This window comes from Macrobrachium rosenbergii, chromosome 5, assembly GCF_040412425.1.
Source record: "Macrobrachium rosenbergii isolate ZJJX-2024 chromosome 5, ASM4041242v1, whole genome shotgun sequence".
NCBI lineage: Eukaryota > Metazoa > Arthropoda > Malacostraca > Decapoda > Palaemonidae > Macrobrachium > Macrobrachium rosenbergii.
The window spans coordinates 66,940,157-66,965,156 of NC_089745.1; the positions used below are offsets into that span (position 1 = coordinate 66,940,157).

Consider the following 25,000-nt stretch of genomic DNA (forward strand, 5'->3'; position numbering starts at 1 on the left):
ATTTTGATAGTAAAAAATTACGTAGAGCACATATGATTACAGTGAACCACGAATGGGATGCGTCCCACACCCCCCGCGAATAGGTCAAATCCGCAAATGCTTAAAACCCCTCTAAAAACGCTTAGAACTACCCATTTTGATAGCTTAAACCAAGAAAAAGCCTGTAATAATGCTTATACCTGAGTATTTTAATAGTTTTATCACAAAAAGTGCATTTATTCATGAAAATTATATGAAAATACAGTAATTAGTGAATATTTCTCAGTGAAAAATACCGCGAATGGGCGAATTTTCCACGAAAAATGGCTAGATATGTTCCACAGAGAAACCCGCGAATGTCAGAGTCCGTGAACCATGAGAACGCGAATACGGGGGTTTACTGTAATACAATTTGCATAGCTGTTTCTGGGGTGACCTCCATCAACCATCTTAAGATGCAGAATTGAGGAGATATCAAGCCAAATGTATTTTCCACTAACCGGCATGCTTTGGATAATCTGTAGTTAAAAGTGCGATTTGGAGCAGGCTGATTTGTGAAAGAAAAAGGTTTCAGTGGGTATGATTTCAATGCAAATGCATCAACAACGATGAACGGTATGGGGTCATCATTATCTGTACAACATAGCTGTTGTACAACTGGTACATTCAAATGATTGTCCTCTAAAGCTCTTGATATGAGCAATTTGCAAATACTCCTCCGTCAGATATTCGCCCATTGCAACCAACATCAGTGTATAGGAATTTATAATTTGCATTAACCAGTGCCAATAGCACAATGCTGTTGGTAGCCCTGTAATTGAAATATAAGCTTCTGCAGTTTGGTTGGCTGCTTCCTGACAACATGTTTGCCAACAAGTGCTCCTATGCAATTAGGAAGCTGCCATTTCAGTTCAAATTCCTTAGCCACTTTGTACCATTCTTCATTCGAATTCGGAATTTGCAAAAACAAACATTAGTTTAGGAATTTATGATTTTTAAAAATTTAGATTTTAATACAGTAATATATTCTTAAGGAACTTATTTAATTATCCCTTAATTGTCATATGGTTTTGTACACTATGTTTCTGTTCTGTATTTCAGAATCTATCATCTTCAGCAAACATAGTTAACGAAGACATCACACAACCTTCACAGCATTGTCAGGATGCTATCACACCATCTACTGGTACTGAACACAACAAAAAAAACTGTTCTGGTAAAAAGAAGAAAGCTGAAGAAATGGAAGAAGAGGCTGCATTGATAAAAGCAACTGATGTATTGAATCAACCACGGGATGACTACTCAGTGTTTGGAGACTATGTTGCTTCTGAATTACGCCATTTACGATCTGGTGAAAATAGGAAAAAACTGAAACGCACCATTATGAAAGCTATCATTGAAATGGGAGAAATAGAAGACCTACAATATTCATCATCATCTCCATCAACCCCTATTCCCCCATGTTCACTTAATGAATCTCACAGTAATGATGGTGATAATGTCAACCATGGAACAACTACCTGAAGTTATGACAGTAATATTGGCTTGCAATGCTATTTTGCAGATTTATAATGATTTCTTACCTTAAGATAATCTTCTTTCAGAACTCCATATAGTGCCTTGCACACGTCGGGTATTAGCTTTGAGATAGTGGTGACTGGTACCTGGAGAAGGTACATGAGTGAGTGGTAACTGTCCCCTGTAAAATGATTACAGGTCAGATAAATTCATTATTTACTACAGTATTTTCTTCCTTTCATGTACACGAATGCTTTGTAATAAATGTACACATATATTCAAGGGTATTATTCATCCATAGTACTGACCAGTTGCTAAAAATCAAAGTGTAAGCATTAGCCTTTCTGAAGGGGTTATTGCTTTTCTGAGATGAGTATCTTGTCTTTTAATTTTAGGGGTCACTTTTTCCAGCAAATATTCATAATCTTCAGAACACATGTAGAAAGTTCTTATAGGATACTGTATTGTCATCAACCAATTCTCCTAAAAGTATGGCATGTGCTCCCTCTTCATTTCGCCTGGCTATCCATTTTCTGACCCACACACTTCTCTTTCTCTTCCTTTTCTTCAGCGCCTTCATGACTAATGTCACAGCTGCAGCAACTAGGCGCCTGGACTGTGACATCTCACCAGTGAGTCTCTCAAGTCTGAGATTTCCTGGTCAAACACACTCCAGTGTACACTAATGGTGGAGCAGTCTCACTAGATTTAATCTACCACCACTCTATTGAAGCTCTAGGGAGAGCAATTTATGGTGTAGAGTACACAAACTTTAGGTTAGTCTCACTAGAGGAACACTCTGGGGGTGGTTGAGAACCCAAAACAAAGTGCCCTAAACTTATAATGTTTGTTAAACCATCTTTTGATTTGTTTTTATTACTGAACAATTCAACAAAACAACTGTTACATCCATGTGTTATCACATATATTTCTTGTTTCATTTGTTCTTGTACCAATTATTGGTGATGGAGTAATTTCTTCTCCCTTGACATCATCATTGTTATCTTTGATATGGTTCTCTTCTACTTCTTCGGTGTTTTGGATATCTGCTTCCATAGGTTTTCCTGTTATTTTAGCAGATGAAGGTATAATCTTAGTTTGTTTTTGTTTTTGTTCTTTCTTCATATCCTTTGCCTTTGGTTTAGCCGATGTTTCTCTAATGATAGTTGGTCTCTTCGTTTTGGGTGGTGTTCTTGCCAGAGGTCTCTTTTAATCTTTAATATCTAGTCTATCACAACTTTCCTCTGCTACTTCTGTGGTAGTATCTTCTTGTGCCCCTATTTGCATTAATATTTCAAATGAATTTGATAAAATATTATCCGTATCATTTGCACCTGTTTCTTGATTCTTTACAATTTTAGTTTTTTTCTGTAAAACATCAATTTCTTCTTGAGATTTATTTTGCTGCATTTTGTTACTTCTATCTGTATGTTTTTGTTTCATTACTGGTTCTTGTTATCATAGAATATGTAAGTTTTTAGCAGGATCTTGAATTCCTCTCACTTTCAATTCTAATTTAGCCTCTTTTACAGACATCCCTGTTCTTTCCTGTAACATTTTTAGTTCTGTGTTACAGTATATGTAATAATGCATTTTTTGGATCTTGCATAATGATTCTGCCCACAGTTTACACACTTTGGTTCACTGCACTTCCGTTGTGTGGTATGTTCAGCAGATCCACAATAAACACACACCAGTTCATTTCTACAATTTTTCTTTGTGTGCCCATACTTACTGCAATTTTGACACTGTAATGGCTTTGGGACATAGGGTCTTAACTCTCTGTCTTGGCCTAAAATTTTTATTTTTTGAGGTAGATCTTCTTCATCAAATTTTATTTTTGTTATTTTTAATATTTGTTTATTGCTTTTTTTACTTGGTACAACATATACCTCACAATCCTGGACTTTGGGGTATCTCTTTTTGAGAGAGTCTAGTAGCATTTTCTTTTCAACTGGATCGTTGTTATTTTCAGGAAGTACAATGGTACCCTGAATGTTGTTCATAGTATCATGTTTTTCCACTTTTATGTTAATGTCTATATTTTTCAAAGACAAATAGTCTTCAGACTGACTTTTTTTGTTGTGGCCTCTATAAGCCAAGTCTTCTACTTTATTTGTCTGAACAACATTTCTGTCATTGGATGCCTATTTAATAAATAATTTTCTAATTCTAAAGCTGAAACATTTTGATCCACTCCCAAAGAGGGGGTCTAAGTGAGTCATGGTTGGGTCATGATGGTACTTAGGGTTTTTGGGTCTAGTATATGATACTACATATTAATGTATTAGCACCACTCTTGACTTTTGTGATTTGAGCTTTCCTTAGAACTGTTCATAACCATGCCAGAAGTCATAAGGAGGTTTGATATGTTCGCCATATAACAAAAAATCTAAATTTTGTCATGGATGCCCACACCCTCACTCACCTGTCTGGACTTCTGTCTTTGACAGGCTGGGCAAGGGCGCTCACAATCTCTCATCTGTCCCCTCCACCTCCTCGGGGTTTTTTCCCTTCTTCCAAAACTAAAAGTGAAGGAAGAAAGGGGTTACCTTGCCTTCCCACAGGAAGTGTCACAGAGCTTCCAGCAGCCAGCCCTCTTCTATCCCTTCCACCTCCTCCGGGTTCTTCAGGAGCCAGGAGCCAGACAAGTCTGGGGTTTGGGACCAGGACCATTCCCACTCCCATCCCAGCCCGTCCACGGATGGTCCTTGGCTGAACAGAACATATGCCCAAGAGGTTCAGAGATCACCAGGTTGCTCTGGTGAGTGTTCCTCTCCTGCAGAAGGAGGAACTCAGGAGGACTGGGGCCTGCAGGGACCTGAGGGTCCTACAGCCCAGAACTAGGACATCCCCTAGTTGCAGAGGCACTGTGTGGAGATCATTAGGATGATCTGTCATTTTAATGATCTCAAAGGAGGGACCATGGCCTGTCCTGCAGATCATCCCTCCACCAACGAATCACTCTGTGGACCCTGGAAGTAACCCAGGGCTTTTAGAGTCCTCCCATGGTCTAGGCTTGTTGATGGGGTCTTGGACCAAGTTAATTCTCTTATTTCTGGGCAAGAAAATTCCCTCCAGTCCAGCCATTCTTTCAAGACACTTCCTCCTCCTCTAGCTTGCCAGAAGAAATATTACCTTATCTCGGAAAGCCCATTGCTGACCAAGCAGGTTGATCCAGACATGACCTGTCTGTGTCTCGGTCTGTTGCTAGAGCGCCTTTGTGTGCAGAGGGTTGCCCTCTTGCAGTCAGAGGCAGTGGCACTGGAATTGACTGCCATGGCAGCATTTCAGACAGTCTCCTGGATTGATATTTGCTTCCTCTTCAGTTCGTACATCTGAGAAGGATGTTGTCTGGAGGTAGGGGTGTTAACCCACCTTGCCCACCAGACAGTAAACCTGTCAGCAAACCTAGTGTTGAAGAGGCAAGGCACTGTGCTGTCTCAAGTCTATAGGTTTGCTGGTCTCAAGTCTACTTTGGCACTCAGGATTGGACTGGTACTGGCATCCTTCTCCCTCTTTGCCAGAGGTGAGGTGGAGGCTGTAGTAGACAGGGTTCCAGTTGACAACAATAAAAATTTTGTTCACAAGAGAGTGTATAAGACCTCTGGGTCTTTGAGTGGCACTGCAGTCTGACCTTTGGGTCAAAGAAAGTCCCAAATTTTCTTGGCCCCTCAAAAAGGTACCCAGGCTTCTTCTGACCCAGTAACAAAAGGCACACAGTTGTGCCCCTTGTAGCCCCCTCCCAGCCTAGGGGGTAAGGGAAAGAAGAAGGGAAGAAGCAGCTAGGGGCATTGTTCCTCCCAGCTTGCTGCCGATGGTGGGAGGTTGCCTGTCAACCCATTGGGCAACTTGGCAGCATCATGGAGCAGAGACCTGGGTAGTGGATGTCCTTTGGGTGAGATATCTACTACCTTTCAAGTTTCCACCACCCCTCACTCTCAAACCAGTCCAATTCCATACTTATGTTCCTGGCTTGCAGAGGGCTCTTGCTCTTTGGGAAGAGGTGAATGCAATGCTATGGAAAGATTCTGTCGAAGTCATGAAAGACCAATCTCCAGGGTTTTACAACCGTCTGTTCTTGGTGAAGACAACAGGCGGTGGTGACTAGTCATCAACCTCTCTCTGTTGAACTGGTTTCTTCGCCAGGTGCGGTTCAAGATTGAAACAGTTCGCTCAGTTCTCGGTTCTGTCAGAGTGGGTGACTTCATGCTTTCAGTGGATATGAAGGATGCATATTTCCAAGTACCTTACTTATCCATCAGTCCTATTGGAAGTACCCCCGCTTTACCTTAGGTGGACAGTGTTCCAGTTTAAGGTACTTTGTTTTAGGCTCTCAGCCACCCCTAAAGTGTTCACTCAGGTGTTGATGTTGATCTCACCTTGGGCCCATTTGCATGGGATATGTCTTCTGAGGTACCTGGACAATTGATTGGTCCTGGCGAGCTTATTGCAGCAGCTGCTTCAGAACAGAGATCATCATCTTGAGTTTTGTTACATCCTGGGTTGAGAGGTCAGATCACATGCCCAAGCAAAGGGTAAAATATCAGCAGGTTCAAAGAGTTAGTGGGGGAGTTTGTAAAGTCCCCGCTCAACGTTTTCTGTGGTGCCTTTTCATCGACCTAAGGTCGATCGGAATATATATTTATCATCACAATTGTAAACTGTGTATATGTTGTCTTTCTAAACAATCATGTATTATGTACAAGTAATGAGTTATTCATGTCGTATGTCAGACATTGTTGACCACTATGTTCTCTGTATGAACCTGTCCTGTTTTTTGAAGAATTAGTTTGACCTCAGGTCACCTTAAATATTTGTACCAGCAGTCTCTGCAAACTATGCAGACATCCACATCCCGCTTTATAAGCAACTAGTTTTCATCAATAAACCAGCAGTACTTGTCTTCCTGCTCATTATTTCGCACCTCTCTCACAAGTTCCTCTCTCGACATGAACAACCTGCTCGACAGTGGCAAATTGTTCTGTCACCTGTTGTTGTAGGAGAAGCTGGTTCCTTGTGAGTAGCTTTGCCTTTGCTCTCTTCGGTGGAGGATGAAGTTTTGGTCTCTGGTGAGGGACCCTCCTTTCTCTCCTATTCCCCTGTTGGCAGAAGTAAGAAACGATCTAGCTTGTGGTTAGACAATGGGGACCTCTTAATAGGAGTGCCTCTTGGAACTCCCCCTTCTGAGATGCTTCTTTTCTTGGACGTATTGACTGAGTGATGGGGCACACACCTGGAAGAGTTGTTGGCTTCAGGTGTATGGGACCAGAATGACAGGCACCTCAACATTAATGTCCTGGAACTAAAAGCAGCATTTCTGGCTTTGCAAGAGTTTCAGGACCAAGTGATGGGGCACTCCGTGATGTTGATGAGCAACAAAATGATGGTAGTGGTATTCAGTAAACACCCCGGAATTGTTGTTCTCACAATTTGCAGAATTTTCTATAGAACCTATTTATAAATTATTCACGGGAAAACTCACCCATTCACAGATTTTTTCGTAGAGCAATATTCTGTATTTTCATATTATTTTTGTGACTAAATACTGTACTGTACATACATATACATTTTATGATATGATAATGATTTACAGTACAGTACTAATTTTCAAATATTGATATTAAGTTTGATAAGATAACATTAAATAATAAAAATAATAATTCTCTCTCTCTCTCTCTCTCTCTCTCTCTTACTGAGATGAGAGAATTTTTATGCATATGTAATAAGTATGTTTGTTTTGTATGATAAATAAATGATTTACTAATTTTCAAATATTAATATTGATGATGTAAACACAGCAAAAAATCAATTCATTAAAGAAAATATAGTGAATTAGTAAGACTTTAGTTCAATCCCTGATCTTTTTCTGTATCTGACTTATGGGGAAAAAGTAAGTATAGCTTAGTTTTACCGGACCACTGAGCTGATTAACAGCTCTCCTAGGGCTGGCCCGAAGGATTAGACTTATTTTTACGTGGCTAAGGGATGAGGGTAATATAGTGAATTAGGAGGAGGGATGAAGGCGTAACTGTCATCATAAAAAAAGGGGTTAGCACCTGGCCAAAGAGTCAGTCTCTCTCTCTCTCTCTCTCTCTCTCTCTCTCTCTCTCTCTCTCTCTCTCTCTCTCTCTCTCTTTTTTATGTTCTTTGTATTTCATATCTGTCTCTCTCTCACTGTTTTGTATACTGTAGTTTTATAGATAAATGTGATGTTACTTTGTTATTAATTTTTTCATATTTTCCATGCTATAATTACAACATTAATGCATTTCTGTAGTAAATATGTAAAATTTTCAAAGAAAACATATCGATTCCCAGTCTTCTCCGAAGCTTGGAGCAGGTGTAATCTAACTGTCAACTTATCTTGAAACATTGACCGTGAAGGGTAGAAAATGCTTCCCACTTGGTGGTCAAATAGTATGTTGCTCACTTGGTGGTCAAATAAAATAGCTACGAAGGATACAAAAAATTCTCTCTCTCTCTCTCTCTCTCTCTCTCTCTCTCTCTCTCTCTCTCTCTCTCTCTCTGTCACGCCAAAGGATACTCAGAAAATAAGAGATGGATAGATAGATACAGATAGATAGATAGAAAGGGAGAGTGGTTGATAAAAAGATATACTCTCTCTCTCTTTCTCTCCGTTATTGGCTGGAAGGGTTAGAAGTATGTACGTTTATATTTTTAAGGGTAAAATGTTTAAGATTAATTTGAAATTATATTATTAATAATATAATTCCATAGGATTAGAAGTATGTACTGTATTTTTAAGGGTAAAATGTTTAAGATGAATTTGAAATTATATTATTAATTTAATTTCAAAGATTAATACAGTACAGTAATAGGATAAAATTTTAAGGTATTTTTAATGTAGGATGCTAGTTTAAGGTATACATTTGGTACCTGAACTTTCAAGATAGGCAGTTATAAGCATTTTTAGAGGGGGGTGTTAACTATTCGCAGATTTTAACTTAGCGGTGTTGTGGTATGCATCCCCCGCGAATACAAGGGATTTACTTACATTAACAAGCAGAGAGGGATGGTATCCTTCCAGCTGCACAGGTTGGCAGTGCAGGTACACTAGTGGGCAGTAATGCGCTCAGTAGAGCTGTCAGCCAGGTACATTCTGGGTTCTCAGAATGTGGTGGCAAACAAGCTCAGTCATCAGAGTCAGGTGACAGGGACAGAATGGTCCCTACACTAAAACACTGCGTAGAGACTCTTTGAGTTATGGGGAGACTAAAACATAAGACATAAGACTTGTTTGTGACCTGGTAAAACTGTTCCAGACCCATGGGCTGCAATGGAGGATGCCTTCCAGCACCCAATGGACAACTTAGATGGTTAAGCTTTCCCTCCGTTTTGTCTGATTTGTCAGGTGATCAATAGGGCGCTGATCACCCTGATTCTCAGGTTGACTCTGGTGGCTCCCAAGTGGCCACATGCTGATTGGTATCCAGACCTACTGGCTCTATTATCTGAGGTCCCAAGAGAGATTCCCGTGGAACAACTCTCTTTGCCAGCTGCATGTCGAGAGAGATTACCAATGGAAGACTATCTGCATCTCCTGCAAGCGAGAGGGTTTTCTCAATGCACAGTAAAGATGTCTGGATATATGTGAAAATCCTCAGCAGATGTATACCAGGGGAAATGGACCATCTTCTGTAATTGGTGTTGTTGATGAGGTATCTCTCTGGTTAGAGCTACTCTTCAGCAGGTAGCACACTTTCTTGTCTTTCTTCGCCAAGAGAGGCTTTGCTCCATCTCAGCCATCAAGGGCTATAGATCTGCCCTTGGCCAAGCCCTTTTGGTTGAAAGGAGTCGATCTTTCGTCCTTGTGGGAGATCTCTTTGCCCCTCAGAAGCTTTGAGCAGTCTTGCCTTCTTAGGGAACTCAGCCCCCCTGAGAGGGACATGGCTCTTGTGTTGAAGAGCCTAGTTCGTACTCTGTATGAACTGTTGAGAGAATCATCAGACAGAAAAATGACTTTAAGACTGTTTTCTTGCTTGCCATGACTTTGATGAAGAGAGTAGGTGAGTTTCATTGCCTTTCCTTTGATGCTAAACACTCAAGGGGATAGGATCTGTTACGAGCAAGTTTGTCCTGGAATTTATAGCAAAGACTCAAATTTGTCGATCCCTGATGCCACATTCAAGTTCTTTTTGATCCCTTCCCTAGAGGACTTTGTTGATAGTGATCAGGATGAGATGCTACTGTGTCCAAATAGGGTGCTGCAGTACTATCTCAAGAGAACTCGACAACTCAGGACTGAGTGTGAACTCCTCATCGTTAGTACTGGCTCAGCCAAGAAAGAGGTGTCCAAGAACAAAATCTCTTTCTGGTTTTGTTAGATTATCAAACAGGCATATGCTTTGCCTGGAGAGGGAGACGGGAGTAGCATGAGTGAGAGCTCATGAGTATTCCAAAAGAACTGGTTGATTCAAGTTATTACAGGCAGGTGTGTGGTCATGCCAGACCACATTTACCTTGTTTTACCTTCAGGACATTGCCCACAAGTCCTTGGACATGTTTCCCTTGGGCCCTTGGTGGCCAGCTGCCCAACAAGTTGTGTAGCTAATCCAGCTCCCCTACAGGGACAGGTAGCATCTCATCTATGGTGTTTTGTAAGTGAGAGAGAGTGTGTGTGAGCAACTGGTCTCCTTCCTATTCTCTTTCACCTTTTTATCTTGAAGGGCAAAGAGTCAGGTAGTGAGCCTTCACATACTGGATGGACAAGGTTTGCATGTGAGTACATGAAGGGTATCCTGTCCATCTTTTTTATGGATTGATTGGGTACATGTCCCCACCTCTCTCCAGACAAGGGGAGACAGGGATAGACAATGGAACAGACCTGTTGGTTTCTAATAGCAAGTTTTACTGTCTCTGTTGCATACTGGTTCCTTCAAGCCTTCAACAAGATAATGAAAGCAAACTCATTATTTTATGCCCAGAAGTCTAGCAGTTGCAACATCCCATTTGTTCAACTGGTTAGAGGTGAGGAATTCCTTCCCCAGCCCTTTCAGACCAGGAAGGTGTTCCTGGGTGGGTTTTAGAGCACTGCTCAGACTCCCCCCACCAATGGGTAAGCCTCCTATGTAGAGAACGAAGGTTTGTATATGTGGAGGAACACAGCAAATTTTAAGAGTAACTTGTATTTTTCCTAACAGACAAACATGAAGTTCTGTACATTTACTTCTCCCCTCAACCACCCTTCATTCTGATAACTGGGCTGAAAGGCAAAGTGGAGTGCAGAGCAACAGGTGGGCAGGGCTTCCCCCTACCCAAGAGTAGTTAACAACCTTGCCTGAAAGTTAAACAGCCATTCCAGCTTGCGTTCACAAGCTAAATCCTATGTAAAGAACTTCAGGTTTGTGTGTTGGAAAGAAAAAATACATATTACTTTAAAAATTTGCTATTTTTTGTGAAGAACAGCGCACTTAATTGTTTCACAATTATTTTACAAAGGAATATCATAATTTGTAATACTAAGTCTGAAGAATGATTCTTATTTACAATTTTTTAAGTGAAACATTGTGTAATCCAAAACTACAATGTGTTACATTTACTGAGACGAGAATATCCTGGTAAGCATTAACCATATACCTGGTGTTCTGGATTAGTAAGAAAATCTCGGCAGCCACGAGTTTGGCAAATGCTTCCCCTGGTAAACTATTGCTATAACCTACTTGACTTGACCTAGGCCCCAACTTCTCATTGATTTTGTATGTTTAGACACACACAAGCTAGAATTACATTTAAAATGCCAAGAAATAGCATTGTTTGAAATGCACTGAACAATGAGCTCACAGAATAAATAAATGTGAGATGAAAGAGAAATCCACCAGGATTGACCCCACTAAAAACAAAAAATTGTATAGTTTTCTTGGACTTGAAACTTAGGTTTTAGTGCCAATTCTTTTAATTATAATTACTTTAACCTTATGTTCTGCTTATACAACCTTATTGGAAATTACTCAGATAATGGGTATTATTTTTTTGTCCTCTCTTTACAAGATTGTCATAAAAAGTATTGCCCTGTGACAAGGCTCTGCCTTTGCCTCTTCCCTAGGTCCTCTTCCACTTTGCTGCAGGTGGCCTTGCTTTAGTATTCCATATTACAGTATACTGTATTGAACCAAAGTAGAGAGGTCTCCCTCCTCAGGCACTTGCATAATGCTCACCAGTCCACTACATTCCACATTTACTCTATAGAGAACTGCAGGCCCAAGATTGCTTAGTTGAGTAAATTTTCTTGATTCCTGTACTGCTTACAGTTAAGAGACAATTTAATATTTGTATAAGGGTTAGTCCTTAATTTTACCCATATATTTCTCATTTCCATTACTCCTGAGCTACATAAGGCATTGAATTGCACATTGCACAGACCTCAGCATAAGGGAGAAAAAGAAAATGAGTTTACTGCAGTGTTTGGGACTGGAACTAAAGATTTGCCCTAGTATATTTTGAACATGAATTCATGTGATTCAGGCTTAGATCATTATCTTATATGAACCTGACATTTTAATACAGTACTATACTTAAGTTTACGAGTATATATTTACCATTTTCCAGGGAGATTACACAGCTGATGGGGAACCTCTCAAACAGTCATTGCTTGATATGGTGATATCTACAAACAAGCATCCCAGCACCAATAAGAATAATATAATTGCTTTTTCTGATAATTCTAGGTGAGTTGCATGTATTTATTTTAAGTACAGCAAAATTTAATGGTATGAAAGAAATACATTTTATTATAATGATGGGAGAATTGTCATGTTGCATACAGTATAATGGTAGAATTTAGTCCCAGAATAATTGTGGAAAATTTCATTTGCATGAGATAGTATAGTGATCATGATATTTTATGACAAAATAACTTTACACAGTAGTGGTGTGTATTCATATAATGAACAGATCATTGCATAATAACTTTACATGTGAGTTCAAATTAAGCAATTTTATACATACTCTAAAGCAAAAATCCTGTTACTGAAGAGAATGACAGATCTTCCTTAGAGGCACTGTATTATATAAAGAAAATATTTTCATTTTCTGGAGACCCCTTAAAAGTGTTTACGTTTGCTCTTTCAGATGTAATTTTTGCATCTGCCAAACCTTAAATATACTGTACCTATCTTTTTCTTGCTTCTGTGAATACAGTACCTCCATTTGTTTTGTTAAACACTTTACCGTTTAATTATTTAAAACAGCTGTAATAGTTTTTTTTTTTTTTTTTTTTTACAAATGTACAGTATATCCAGGTAAGTACAGATTACTGTAGTGTCCTTATTACAGACTTGCTGCCATTTAATGACAGGCAGTTATCCCACTAAAGGGGTAAATTATCTCTTGAAGTGGCTTTCCAAACTTTCAGTAGGGAGATAAGCCTTTTGAAATTGTTTATTTGTATGATACAAAATATGTGCATAACAATACTAAGAAAATCTTTATTTTTATCACATGAATAACTTTTATAAGAATCAGATAAGTAGGTCTAAGGAATATAAACTGGTATTGTGTTTTGCTTAAAAATGTATATTGTATCCTTTTTCCAGTGGAATAAAAGGGTGGAAAACAACTGCTCTTACGGTGAATAACCCTTCGCAGGCATCATGTTTTGTGCAGAAAACAACTACTCGCCATTTGATCTTTACTGCTGAAACTCACAACTTCCCTACTGGCGTTGCTCCCTTCAGGTAAAGAAAGCATATTTAATATTTAGAATATTTTGGTGTATTGTTTTTATGATTCATAAATTTCATGCAAGTTTTTAGGGCTATAAAGTTAAATGGATTACATAATGATGCTGCTTATATGAGGGAAAAGCAAAATAAAGCATTTTAGGTCTCTAAATAGTTGCTGCATGTCTTTTTTGTCCTATTATCCAAAAAAAGGATTTGAGTTCCCTAATAAGTTACAGTACTGCATGTCTTTTTTTTATCCTGTTATCCAACACCCAAAAGTGTATTTACATACTCCATTCTGAATATTTATTGATTTGGTACCAAACTTGCAAGGAAGGTGTTGAGTGACATACTGGCTGGGTGTTGTCTAGTTTATTAGTGGTTCCTTACTGAATACACATACAGATTCTTCATGGTTGTTATTGGCTGGTGCGAGCCACAATATAGTTTCTACACACAGACAAGGCAGAACAGAGATTATGTTTCAGACATATGTGCTTGTCGTCAGACAAACAGATGGCGATTGTGAGAGACATAATGAACATACAATTATAAAACATATATCAATGGAAAGGACAGGAAATTCCACATATGGACATTTGCATGAGATTTGAGACAGATTAATGAATACAATGCAGTAGCATAATATATGTGAAATGGCGAGATGTTTGGCGTCTTCACAAACAGAAACATACATACAGTTGGATACAGAAGATTCGGTGGAACATTATGAGTACAGGCAGTCCCTGGTTTATGATGGGTCTGGCTTACGATGTTCCAAGGTTACAACCCTTTTCAAATATATTCATCAGAAATTATTTCCTGGTTTAAGACGAATGTTCCAGGGTTACGCTGCATCGTACGCCAATCTGACGGAAGAAATATGGCCCCAAAATGGCAGAATAATAAAAATTTGGAGGTTTTTTTTATGAAAAACTCAATGAAAATGCAGTTTACATCATTTTCAATACACCCAAAGCATTAAAAGTAAGGTTTTCTTAGGATTTTTTATGATTTTCGACAATTTTTCGGTTTACGACGATTTTCGGTTTACGACGCGGCGGAAAAATGGAACCCCCGTCGTAAACCAGGGACTGCCTGTACATGATCAGAATGCTTGCATGGCAATGCAAGTAGTGGTGATTGTACATGAATCGAGACACAATGGTTAGAGAGAAATAGACAGGAATATTGTATGGTAGAAGTTGCGTTCCTTCGAGCGATCGCCGCTGACACACAGGAGGGAGAGAGAGAGAGAGCGGGATGCTTGTTGTCCTGTTTTGTCCGATGGCTGACTCACACACGCACGTGTGCCCGTAGGACCACCATGCGGTCCCTTACAAACTTATCAAAACAAAAATGCCCTTGGGCCAGAGGAAATGTACTAAGATTTACAACAGGAAAGTATGAGTTTGAGTTGGGTATACATATATAGATATATAGATACCTGTATACAGTACAGATATTTACAAATATGTAGAGGTAATATATACATATTGCAACAGGAGATGCCCTTCCCAAGTCAACCTGCCATTCAAGAACCTTGTTTTCAAAGAACTTAAAGTAAATTAAAATCACTTTATCTCACTACTGACACTAACAGTCAGTCATGGAGAAATTGCTTCTTCTCTAAATCTCTAGTTATTATTCCCTTGGCGGCCCTTCGCAGAGATGGAAAGGATGGGCATATGCAAAAAGGCTCCCAGCCCGTGGGCTTCCCCTCTTCACATGGTGCAGGAAGTGGACGGCACCTGGAGACCCTGCAGTGACAACAGGCGGCTGAACCTGGCAACAGAACCGGATCACTACACCCTGCCAAACATGCAGGACCTGACGGCCTCTTTCCACGAGGCCAGGATATTCTCCAAAATGGACTTACTAAAATCTTATTTTCAGGTCCAAGTAGCACTGGAGGACATACCCAAAAACTGCCATCGTCACGCCCTTCAAACCCGGCATGGTGCTTCTACCATAGAAAGTTCAGGACCAACGCCAGAACCTGCAGGCCTCCCTATTTTTTCACAAAAAACGACAAAGGCGGCCACAAGTAACAGCTGTGGCCGTGAAATCCAACTCCCCCCCCAGCAGGTTTTTCATCATGGACGAAATTTCTAAACGACGCCTATTCCACTGGACTTTGAATGCCCACCATCTGCTCCACAGCCCCCAACAGCTACATGTCCCTCCTACACGAGTTCCCGGACGTATTCAAACCAGAACTGCACCAGTCACCTGGGGCTTCAGCAAAGCACGGCATCTTCCACCACATCACCATGACAGGCCCACCAACCCATGCCAAGTTCTGACGACTGTCCCCCCAGAAGTTACAAGACACTAAACGGGCCTTCACAGAAATGGAACGCATGGGCGTCTGTAAAAAGGCATCAAGCCCATGGGTGTCTCCCCTCCAAATGGTAAAGAAATCTGATGGTTCATGGAGGCCCTGCTGGGACTATCGGTGCCTGAATTTGGTAACAACACTAGACCACTACCCCCTCCCTAACATGCAGGACCTGACAGGCGTCCTCCACGGAGCCAAAACTTTCTCCAGGGTGGACCTACTGAAGCTGTACTTCCAAGTCCCTGTGCATCCCGACGACCAAAAACCGCCATCATCATGCCTTTCGGGAACTACACATTTTCCTATTCCACTTTCGGTCTCAGAAACGCAGGCGCCACATTCCAGCGCTTGATGGACACCATCTTGGGAGATCTGCCTTTTTGCATCTGCTACATCGACGACATCCTCATTTTCTCCAGGTCCCCAGAGGAACACCTTCGCCATGTTCGCGTCGTCATGAAACGCCTGCAGGACAGCGGATTAGTTGTCAGGTTCGACAAGTGCGTTTTTGGGAAAGAAAAAGTAGACTTCCTCGGCCACGAGATTTCCCCAGCAGGAGTGTGCCCCACATCCTCTAAAGTAAAAGCTATAGAAAATTTCCTGGAACCACAAACCATCAAGGCCCTTCAAGAGTATCTCGGGATGATAAACTACTACTGGTGCTTCATCCCAGATATTGCCTGCATCATTTACCCCCTGACGCCAATCCTGAATGGGAAACCAAAAACACTAACATGGGAAGCTCCGCAGCAGCAGGCATTCATTCAAACGAAAAGGGCCCTCTCCAGTGCCACCACCTTAACTCACTACAACCCCGCCGCTGCCCTCAGGTTGACAACGGATGCCAGCAACATCGCCTGAGGTGCAGTACTCGAACAGCTGGTGAACGGCACACCCCAGCCCTTGGGCTTTTTCAGCTGCAAGTTTTCGCCAGCTGAGACCTACTACAGCGCCTTCGACAGAGAGCTGCTGGCTACCTACCAGGCTGTGAGGCACTTCAAATACCTGCTGGAGGGAACCAAATTCACAATCCTAACAGACCACAAACCCTTGGTTCATGCATTTGCAAAGCAGGGGGACGTGGTCTGCAAGACAACAGCAGCACCTGACCACCATCTCCGAATTCGGTTGCACCATCAACTACGTTCCTGGCAAGAAAAACCCAGTGGCCAGTGCTCTTAGTAGAAATCAGTTCCCTTCACCTCGGCATCAACTATGAAGACCTCGTGAGAGAACAAGCAGCGGACCCAGAGATGGCAGACTACAGGACGGCAGTGACAGTTCTGAAATGGAACAACATGCCCTCAGCAAACTCGGACAGAATTCTCTTCTGCGACACCAGCACAGGCCGCCCAAGGCCCCCTAGTGCCCACCTTGAGGAGAAAGCAAGTGTTCGACATAGTCCACGGTCTCTCCCATCCATCGGGGTGCACAACGGGCGCCTCATGACTGACAAGTTCGTCTGGCACGGCATCAACAAGGACATCTGCCAGTGGGCAAAGGAGCTGCATCCCACACCGGACGAGCAAAACATCCCGGCACACAGAGTCCAGGATCAGCGATTTTCCCCAGCCTCGTCGGCAGTTTGGCCACATCCACATCGACGTCATCGGGCCCCTTCTGCAGTCGGGGGGAGCCAGATACCTCCTGACAGTCATAAACCGCTCCACTCGCTGGCCCAAAGCAACCCTCATGGATGAAGCATCAACATCATCATGCGCAGAGGCCCTCCTCTCCAGTTGGATAAGCCGCTTCAGAGTGCCAGACAGCATCACTATGGACAGGGGTCCTGCCTTCCTGTCAGAGCTCTGGGTCTCCTTGGCATGCCTGATGGGTACAACTCCACACAGCACAATGGCATACAACCCCACAGCGAATGGCATGGTCGAGAGGGCGCACTGCTCTCTTAAAGCAGCTCTCATGGCACACTGCACCGACTAGAGGTGGCAGGAACAGCTCCCCTGGGTCCTGCTGGTCTCCGCACCACAACGAAAGCAAGTGGGGACACCTCCCCTGCTGAGACAGTCTACGGGGAAACACTGGCCGTCCCTGGAGAATTCTTCCCACTGTCAGCCAACAGCGCCGACACCCCCCTCCCAAGGTTGAGGGAACTCGCACAAAAGTTTGCGCCCTGCCACAAGACCTTCACCGACAGAACCGTCACCTACAGCCCACCTGCCTTACATTCCTGTGCCTACGTCTTCGTCAGGGTGGACGCCTGCCGGCCGCCCTTAACCAGGTCCTACAGGGGGCCCCACCGAGTCATCAAGCAAGCCAGCAAAGCATTCCTCCTCGACATCCACGGGCAGGAGGACTGGATCACCATCGACAGGCTGAAACCTGCATTCCTGTTGGGCAGCGAAGTATGTGAAGAAGGCAGGTGCCCCAGAGTCCCCCCTCAATACCTGCCTGCAGATGCATCCGCTTCCCCACCATCTGCTGGGTCAACGGTGACGTAAAGGACATCCCAGCCATTCATCTACAGGTCACCACAGGTGATTCCTCCCGAGAGGCTACTACTGACAAAGAGGAGACGAAAGACCTAGTGAAGGACAACTCCCTTCTGAAGGATGAGGTACTTTACTGGGTAACCCGGGGACGGCATGAGCCTGCTCAGGTCATCCACCGGCTCGCGGTAGTACCCTTATCTCTCCAGCAAGACCTCCTCCAGTTGGCACATGATGGTATTGGAGGGCACTTCGGTGTCACCAGGAACCCAGGCCATCGAAGGGAGATTCTACTGGGCGGGTCTACGGAAAGCTGTCAAGGCCTTTGTAGCCTCATGCCCTACCTACCAAATCACAGGAAGTCCAAACGAGGTCATCCCCAAGGCTCCTATCAAGACTGTTCCCTTTGCTGGCGTCCCCTTCCAGGACGTCATCATTGATTATTATACGCCCCAGGGACGTATCAAAAGCAAGATGGGTCATAACCACTGCCTCACCATCACAGACAGCTTCACGAGATACCCAGAGGCTATTCCCATTGGGAGTGAGAGATCAAACAACGCATAAAGGCCCTCATCAAATTCTTATGTCATTTTGGGTTCCCCGCCACAATCCAAATTCATCAAGGGCAGTACTTCATGTCCAAAGAATTCCACGACAGCATGGCCAGCCATGGCATCAAACATATCCACTCCACTCCTTACCATTCCGAGAGCCAAGGAATTGTGAAGCAATTCCACCAAACCCTCAGCTCTTTAGCCAAACTCGAGCACAAAGGAGGAGCATCCTGGGAGGAGGAGCATCCAGGGAGGAGGAGCATCCAGGGAGGAGAACCTCCCCTATGCCCTCTTTGCTGTCTGCCAGGTTCCGTTCGAGACCCTCAGGTACAGCCCCTTTGAGCTCCTCTACACTCACTCCACCCAGGGCCCCCTCGACATACTGCACGAGGCCTGGGCCAAACTGGCAATGGTGGACTGGGTGAAGGACCTACCCAACATCCAGCGGAACCTTCAGGCCACGTGGGCGGTCGCTCAGGCCATGGAGGTAGCAACCCAAGAGCGAGTCAAGCTCAAGCTTGACAAGAAGGCAAGAACTAGATCCATCAACGTCGGGGACCAGGTCCTGGTCCTCCGAACAGGAGCCACTCGCCCCTTCAAAACTCAGTTCACGGGCCCCCACAAAATACTTGGGAAGAGAGGGAACCTAAACTAGCTCGTAGATTGTGGGCTGAGGCTAGTCAAATGGCTGCATATCAACTTACTAAAGCCCTACCTGAACAGAGAGGAGAAGGAGGCCGGAGAAGCCTCTCCTGATCCCAGGGCCATCGTGTGTACTATCACCATGACACTGGCCCCCTCAACGAATTCAGAAGTCCTACTTAATCTCGAGACCATTACCCCAGGACTCGAGAATCACCAGTGTCAGGACATACAACTGCTAAGCGCACACCCACAGGTAACCCAGGACATTCTCGGATGCACCGACATCCTGGAGCATACAATACACCTGTGGGAAGGTGTCACTCCTATCACCCAAGGTTACTACCCGGGTCAATCCACAGAAAGCAAGGAGGATCAAGGAGCAAGTACAACTCCAGCTCGAACTCAGCCTCATCGAGGACAGCCACAGTGAGTGGTCCTCCCAGTAGTCTTGGTTCCTAAGGAAGGATGGGGAGATAGGTTATGCATAGACTTTCGTAAATTAAACAAAGTGACCAAACCTGAACCATACCCACTTCCGCAAATCAAGGCCTGCTTAGACAGCCTAAGCAGTTTCCCCTTCTTGAGCAAGATAGATCTAGAAAAGGGATACTGGCAGGTGCCCGTATCAGAGGAGTCGCACCCTCTGACTGCCTTCACCATGCCTACTGGCCTCTATCAGTGTAAGGTGATGCCCTTTGGACTAAAGAACACACCTAGCTGTTTCCAGAGGCTAATGAATAAAATCCTGGCAGGGATAAAGAACTGTTGTGTACCTAGACGACATAGTCACCTACGCCCACTTGTGGGAGGAGCACCTGCAGATCCTTGGCCAATCCTCACCGCCCTACAAAGGGCCAGTCTTGCTATCAACCTGAAGAAGTGCCAGTTCGGGGTAGCTGAAATCACATATCTCTGTCACCGAGTTGGAAACAGTATGCTGATGCCGAAGGATGCCAACATCCGTGCCATTTGTCATATGCCATATCCGACGACGCTTCGTTGGAATGGTCCAGTGCTTTTGGTGTTTCATTCCCAACTCCGCTGATGCAGCCAGAACAAGCGTTTAATGCGTTGGTGTATCAATCTCCAAGACTACGATTGGAGAATTGAACATACCAAGGGTACAGATAATAAAATTGCTGATGTCCTTTCCAGGCATCAGAGCTAACGCCCTTATCAATGGCTCCCTGTTACCCCCTCTGGAGTAACGTGGCACTCCCTCCGGAGTGAAGGGTCATGTTATTTCTGCTCAGAATAGCACCACTAGAAAGTGTAAGATACTTCCTTTTTTTGCATCTGTCCTTTCATCACACTTACTATCCTTGTATTATACCCCGAGTGCCAACTGCCGATCGGCTGGCCTCCACGAGTCCCTGACTCTCAAACCATGCAGCTACAAGCATGGAAATGTAACTTGTACTTAAATCAGAGCCACTAGGCCCTTAAGTGATTTCAGAAACCTATTAATTCTGAAACCGCTTAAGGACACAAATAAAATCAACGAACATACATATTCGGATCTGTACACATCTGGCTCGTCTTATGGAGTTTTATATGGTTTACTGAAAGTGCATAAAGAAAGAATTCCATTAACGCCTATCTTGGCCTCTAATAATACACCTAGCAAAATTTTTGGTACCACTATTACAACCATTTTCAGAAAATGAGCATACCCTTTCCAACTCCACGGTGTTTTCCAAAGAGATTGTTACTTGGGACCTCGATTTGTATATGGTGAGTCTTGTGTTGTCTCACTTTTCACTAATGTACTGTTGCAGGCAACGATAAAAATTATTTTAGGTAAGATTTTTATCACGGTTTTGATAGAGATGATTTTGAAAAACTTTTAAATCTGGCTGTGCTGGACACAGACATTTTATTCAATGGAAGCTTTATAAGCAGATCGATGGTGCTGCCATGGGATCTCCATTGGGTCCAGTTTTGGCAAATGTTTTTATGTCATTTGGAGGAAATGCTTTTTAGTCACTGTTCATTCTCATTTTGCCCCTTATATTATAAACGGTATGTTGATGATACTTTTCTACTTTTTCCAGAGTAAAGGTGCTGCTGAACAATTTTTAGAATTCACTAACAATCTCCATCATAGTATTACATTTACTACAGAACATAAAAATAACGAGTGCCTTCCTTTCTTAGACGTGTTAATCACCAGATACAACCAGCACTTCTCCACTTCTGTCTTCCAGAAGCAAATGTATACTGGTCTTGGTTCAAATTTTTATAGTTTGTGTTTTTACAGTTTTAAGCTTAACAGTATTGTTACGTTGTTGCACAGAGCCTTTTCTCTCTCTTCAGACTGGCTCTCTCTTTTCATAATGAGGCCGAGTTCCTTAGAAAATATTTTCAGAATAACTGCTACCCCAAAGTTTTATTGGAGAAATATCTCAAAAAAATTTTTGAATAATAAATTTCAGTTAAAAATTCCTGCATCTATAGTACCTAAACTTGATTTTTATGTCTTTGCCTTTTACAAATGATGAAAAATTTTTAACTATATTAAAGCAGATTTTAAAGAAATACTTTTACTGTCTTAATCCCAAATTCATTTAAGGAATCCAAGAACAATTGGATCTCTTTTTAGATTTAAAGACACTGTACCCAACCTTTTGCATTCTTTGGTGATTTACAAGTAGTATACTGTACTTGCCTGAGATGTAATCTCGGGACTTATGTCAGATCCACCTAAAAGAATGCTGAAAGTGCGAGTCGACTCTCATCGTAGCATTAGCCACAGAGCAGGGTGTACTTTGAGTAAGGAGTAGTTTTCTAACATAAGGGAACATTCTAAACAACATAATCTTTTATTTCCTATGACAATTTTGAAATCTTAGAGTAAGCTGCTGATGAAACCTCTCTCCATATCCTTGAGTCTTCTTCTTCTGCCCCTCTATTTACAGCTTAAGATGTTTCTTCGTCCTTTTGGTACCCTTCTTGGTCACTCAGTTTTCTTTTCTTTAGGCATTATGTTGGTTGTGACTTAGATGTTTTGGTTCTAATATCTATATTTTAACATTAATAATTTTACTGAGCCTTATGTGTTGATTTTAATTGCTGTTACTTTTGTATTTTAGCCCTGGTGATGAAGTCATGCTTTGAAACGTTGGCTGTTTGTTCTTCGTATCCAACTTGCTAGAAGTCAACACTTTCCCGATTATGCAGTGGGATATACCGTAAAAAAACAGATCTAATATAAATTTTCCTGTGTTTATTTTCTTATAGATTTGTAAGACTATTTTGCTGGAGAAGACAGAAGGTAGTAATGCCTGCCTCTAGGTTATTTCCAGTCATTCCAGAACCAAGTTGAAAAGCAACTGTCTTTACAATGCATTTTTGTCAGAAACAATACAAAAGAAAGGAAGAGTGTTCTCTAACCAACTAACTAGACCTTAGAGAGTTATCTTTTTAGCTTAGTCATTTTGAATTTTCAGTATTCTTCCAGAAATTTGAACTTATATGTTTTTCTTAACAACCATGTTTTCAAAAGTAGGATAAATAGATGCACAAAGAATAAGAGTAAATGCCATAAGTTAAAGGACACTAATATAACAAAAGTTTATATTTTCTCACACCAAAAACCCTTATTCTGTGAAGGAGCTATGCCAGTCACACCATGGAATGGCTGTAACTTTCACAGTTCACCTCACAGCTATCTAAGTGACAGGCTCCATTTCTGCGCTAATCTTGTGAGAGAGGTGCGAAATAATGAGCAGGAAGACAAGTACTGCTGGTTTATTGATGAAGCGACCCGCTTGTAAAGCGGTGTGTGGACGTCTGCGTATAACGCAGAGACTGCGGGTAAAAAAATTTACAGGTGACCTGAGGTCAAACTATTTCTCTACACAAAACAGGGCAGGTACATACAGAAAACATAATGATTAACAATGACTGGTTAGACATAAAAATACTCTGTTACATATACATGGCGCAAGGTCAAATGAACAGATAATAAATATACAGTTCATAATAATGATGATAATATTGTGTCCGTCTGACCCTAGGTCGCACGTGAAGGCACCGCAGAAAACGGGATGTTCATTACAGAGAACACTTTGAGCGGGGACTTTACAATCTCTTCCTTTACATAATTCTTATACTTTACTTTTCCTGAGGCATGTAGTATATTTTTCCTTAACCCTTTAAAGTCCACCCTAGGTTTTATGGGAAATTTCAAAAAACCCTCTTAGTATGTGATAGTATATCAAAATACAAGATCAAATCATTCTTATGCATTTTTTTGAAATCTTGCAAAACTTGGCAAATAATTGCATTCAATGAAGTAACCCGTCACGGATGCCTCGGTCCGACTCCGACGGACCACGCTCATCCCGCAGGACACTTGGACTATAACGGTAAACTTTTTCCCGATAATTCCACTCTTTATATACTCACCTTTTTACCAATTTCCATGATGAATTTATTGTGTTTGACATTAATATGACTTGCTACTGTGTTTATTATGAATTTTTTTATGTTTTTTTCCCTCTATTGATGTATAAAAGATACCCTGGGATAGTTGAATACTTTATTTTACAAAAATAAAAATATACAAGTAATACTGGCAGTGAAATGTGTTAGTAATTATAATTTACAGCTTAGACGTACATAGGTTAGCATAAAAAATAGACAATAACAAACTTACAAGACTTCCACAACATACAAGACTTCCACAACATACAAACTTACACAAAATATATACAATATTTACAAAAGTTATGCCTTGTGGAAGAGTGCAAAACAGTTCCTTGCATCAGTCAGACACAGTGCCACTTTACAGTCCTCACACACCCACCGGGACCTGTGGATGTGGCCCTTACAGGAACAAAACTTACAGGTCTGCTAGCCTTGACATCAGCAGCACTATCTACCACATCTGGCATAGGGTGTGGCACTGCAACAGGGACAGGACGGCCACCTGAAATAAGAAAAGAGTCACATTAGTAATACAGACAATAAATCATGATTGTGTTGTGTGTGTGGACAATGAGTGTGTTATTGTGTGTGTATGTGTGTGTGTGTGTGTGTATGTGTGTGCATGTGTGTATGAGTGTGTGCATGTGTGTGTATGTGTGTGTGTAGGCACTGTGTATAGTGAATAGAATGATATGTAATCCATCAACAATGAAAAGTTTCAAAAACACCTGAAGTTATGTGTATCTGTATGAGTGTGTGCATGTGTATGAGTGTGTTGGCTCTATGTATAATAACTAGAATGATATGTATAATAAATAGAATGATATGTAATCCATCAACAATGAAAAGTTTCAAAAACACATGAAGTTATGTGTATCTGTATGAGTGTGTGCATCTGTGTATGTATGAGTGTGTGCATCTGTGTATGTATGAGTGTGAGCATGTGTATGAGTGTGTGTATGTGTATGAGTGTGTGCATGTATATGAGTGTGTTGGTACTGTGTAAAATAAATAGAGTGTTGGCACTGTGTAAAATAAATAGAATGATATGTATAAATGATATGTAATCCATCAACAATGAAAAATACATGATGTTGTTATGATACTAACTCGTGAAGTAATAGGCTGAAGAAATTCCCGCGTCAGCCAGCTCGTCCTCATCAGGTTGGTATGTTGGGTCCTCAGTCACTGTCTACCTCCACATCAACATCACTATCTTCGGCTTCTTCTGGGGCTATCCATGCCGTGCGCGCACTTCCTCCCTGTGTTCCAAGGCAGCATTCCTTCGCCCATAAAACATATCACTCCCTAATCTGCAAAAAAGTAAAAGCAATTAGCTTCTGAAAAAATTTTTGGCGCCGCATGTTCGCCATACTTTACCGTTACGGACGAAGTACG

General features: G+C 42.0%; 1 protein-coding gene, 1 long non-coding RNA gene and 1 pseudogene across 4 annotated transcripts in view; 1 reads left to right on the forward strand and 2 right to left on the reverse strand.

Annotated features, from left to right (window-relative positions):
• LOC136838874 (uncharacterized) overlaps positions 1-25,000 on the reverse strand; it is a 530,691-nt gene that overhangs the window by 225,859 nt on the left and 279,832 nt on the right. The window lies entirely within an intron of this gene.
• Pfas (phosphoribosylformylglycinamidine synthase) overlaps positions 1-25,000 on the forward strand; it is a 205,416-nt gene that overhangs the window by 84,662 nt on the left and 95,754 nt on the right. For all 3 annotated transcript variants that reach the window (XM_067104532.1, XM_067104534.1, XM_067104533.1), the window contains exons 7-8: positions 12,067-12,185; positions 13,053-13,193. In XM_067104532.1, the coding sequence (XP_066960633.1) occupies positions 12,067-12,185; positions 13,053-13,193 (260 nt within the window). The remainder of the gene's footprint in view (positions 1-12,066; positions 12,186-13,052; positions 13,194-25,000) is intronic.
• On the reverse strand, positions 1,533-2,622 carry LOC136839033 (uncharacterized; annotated as a pseudogene).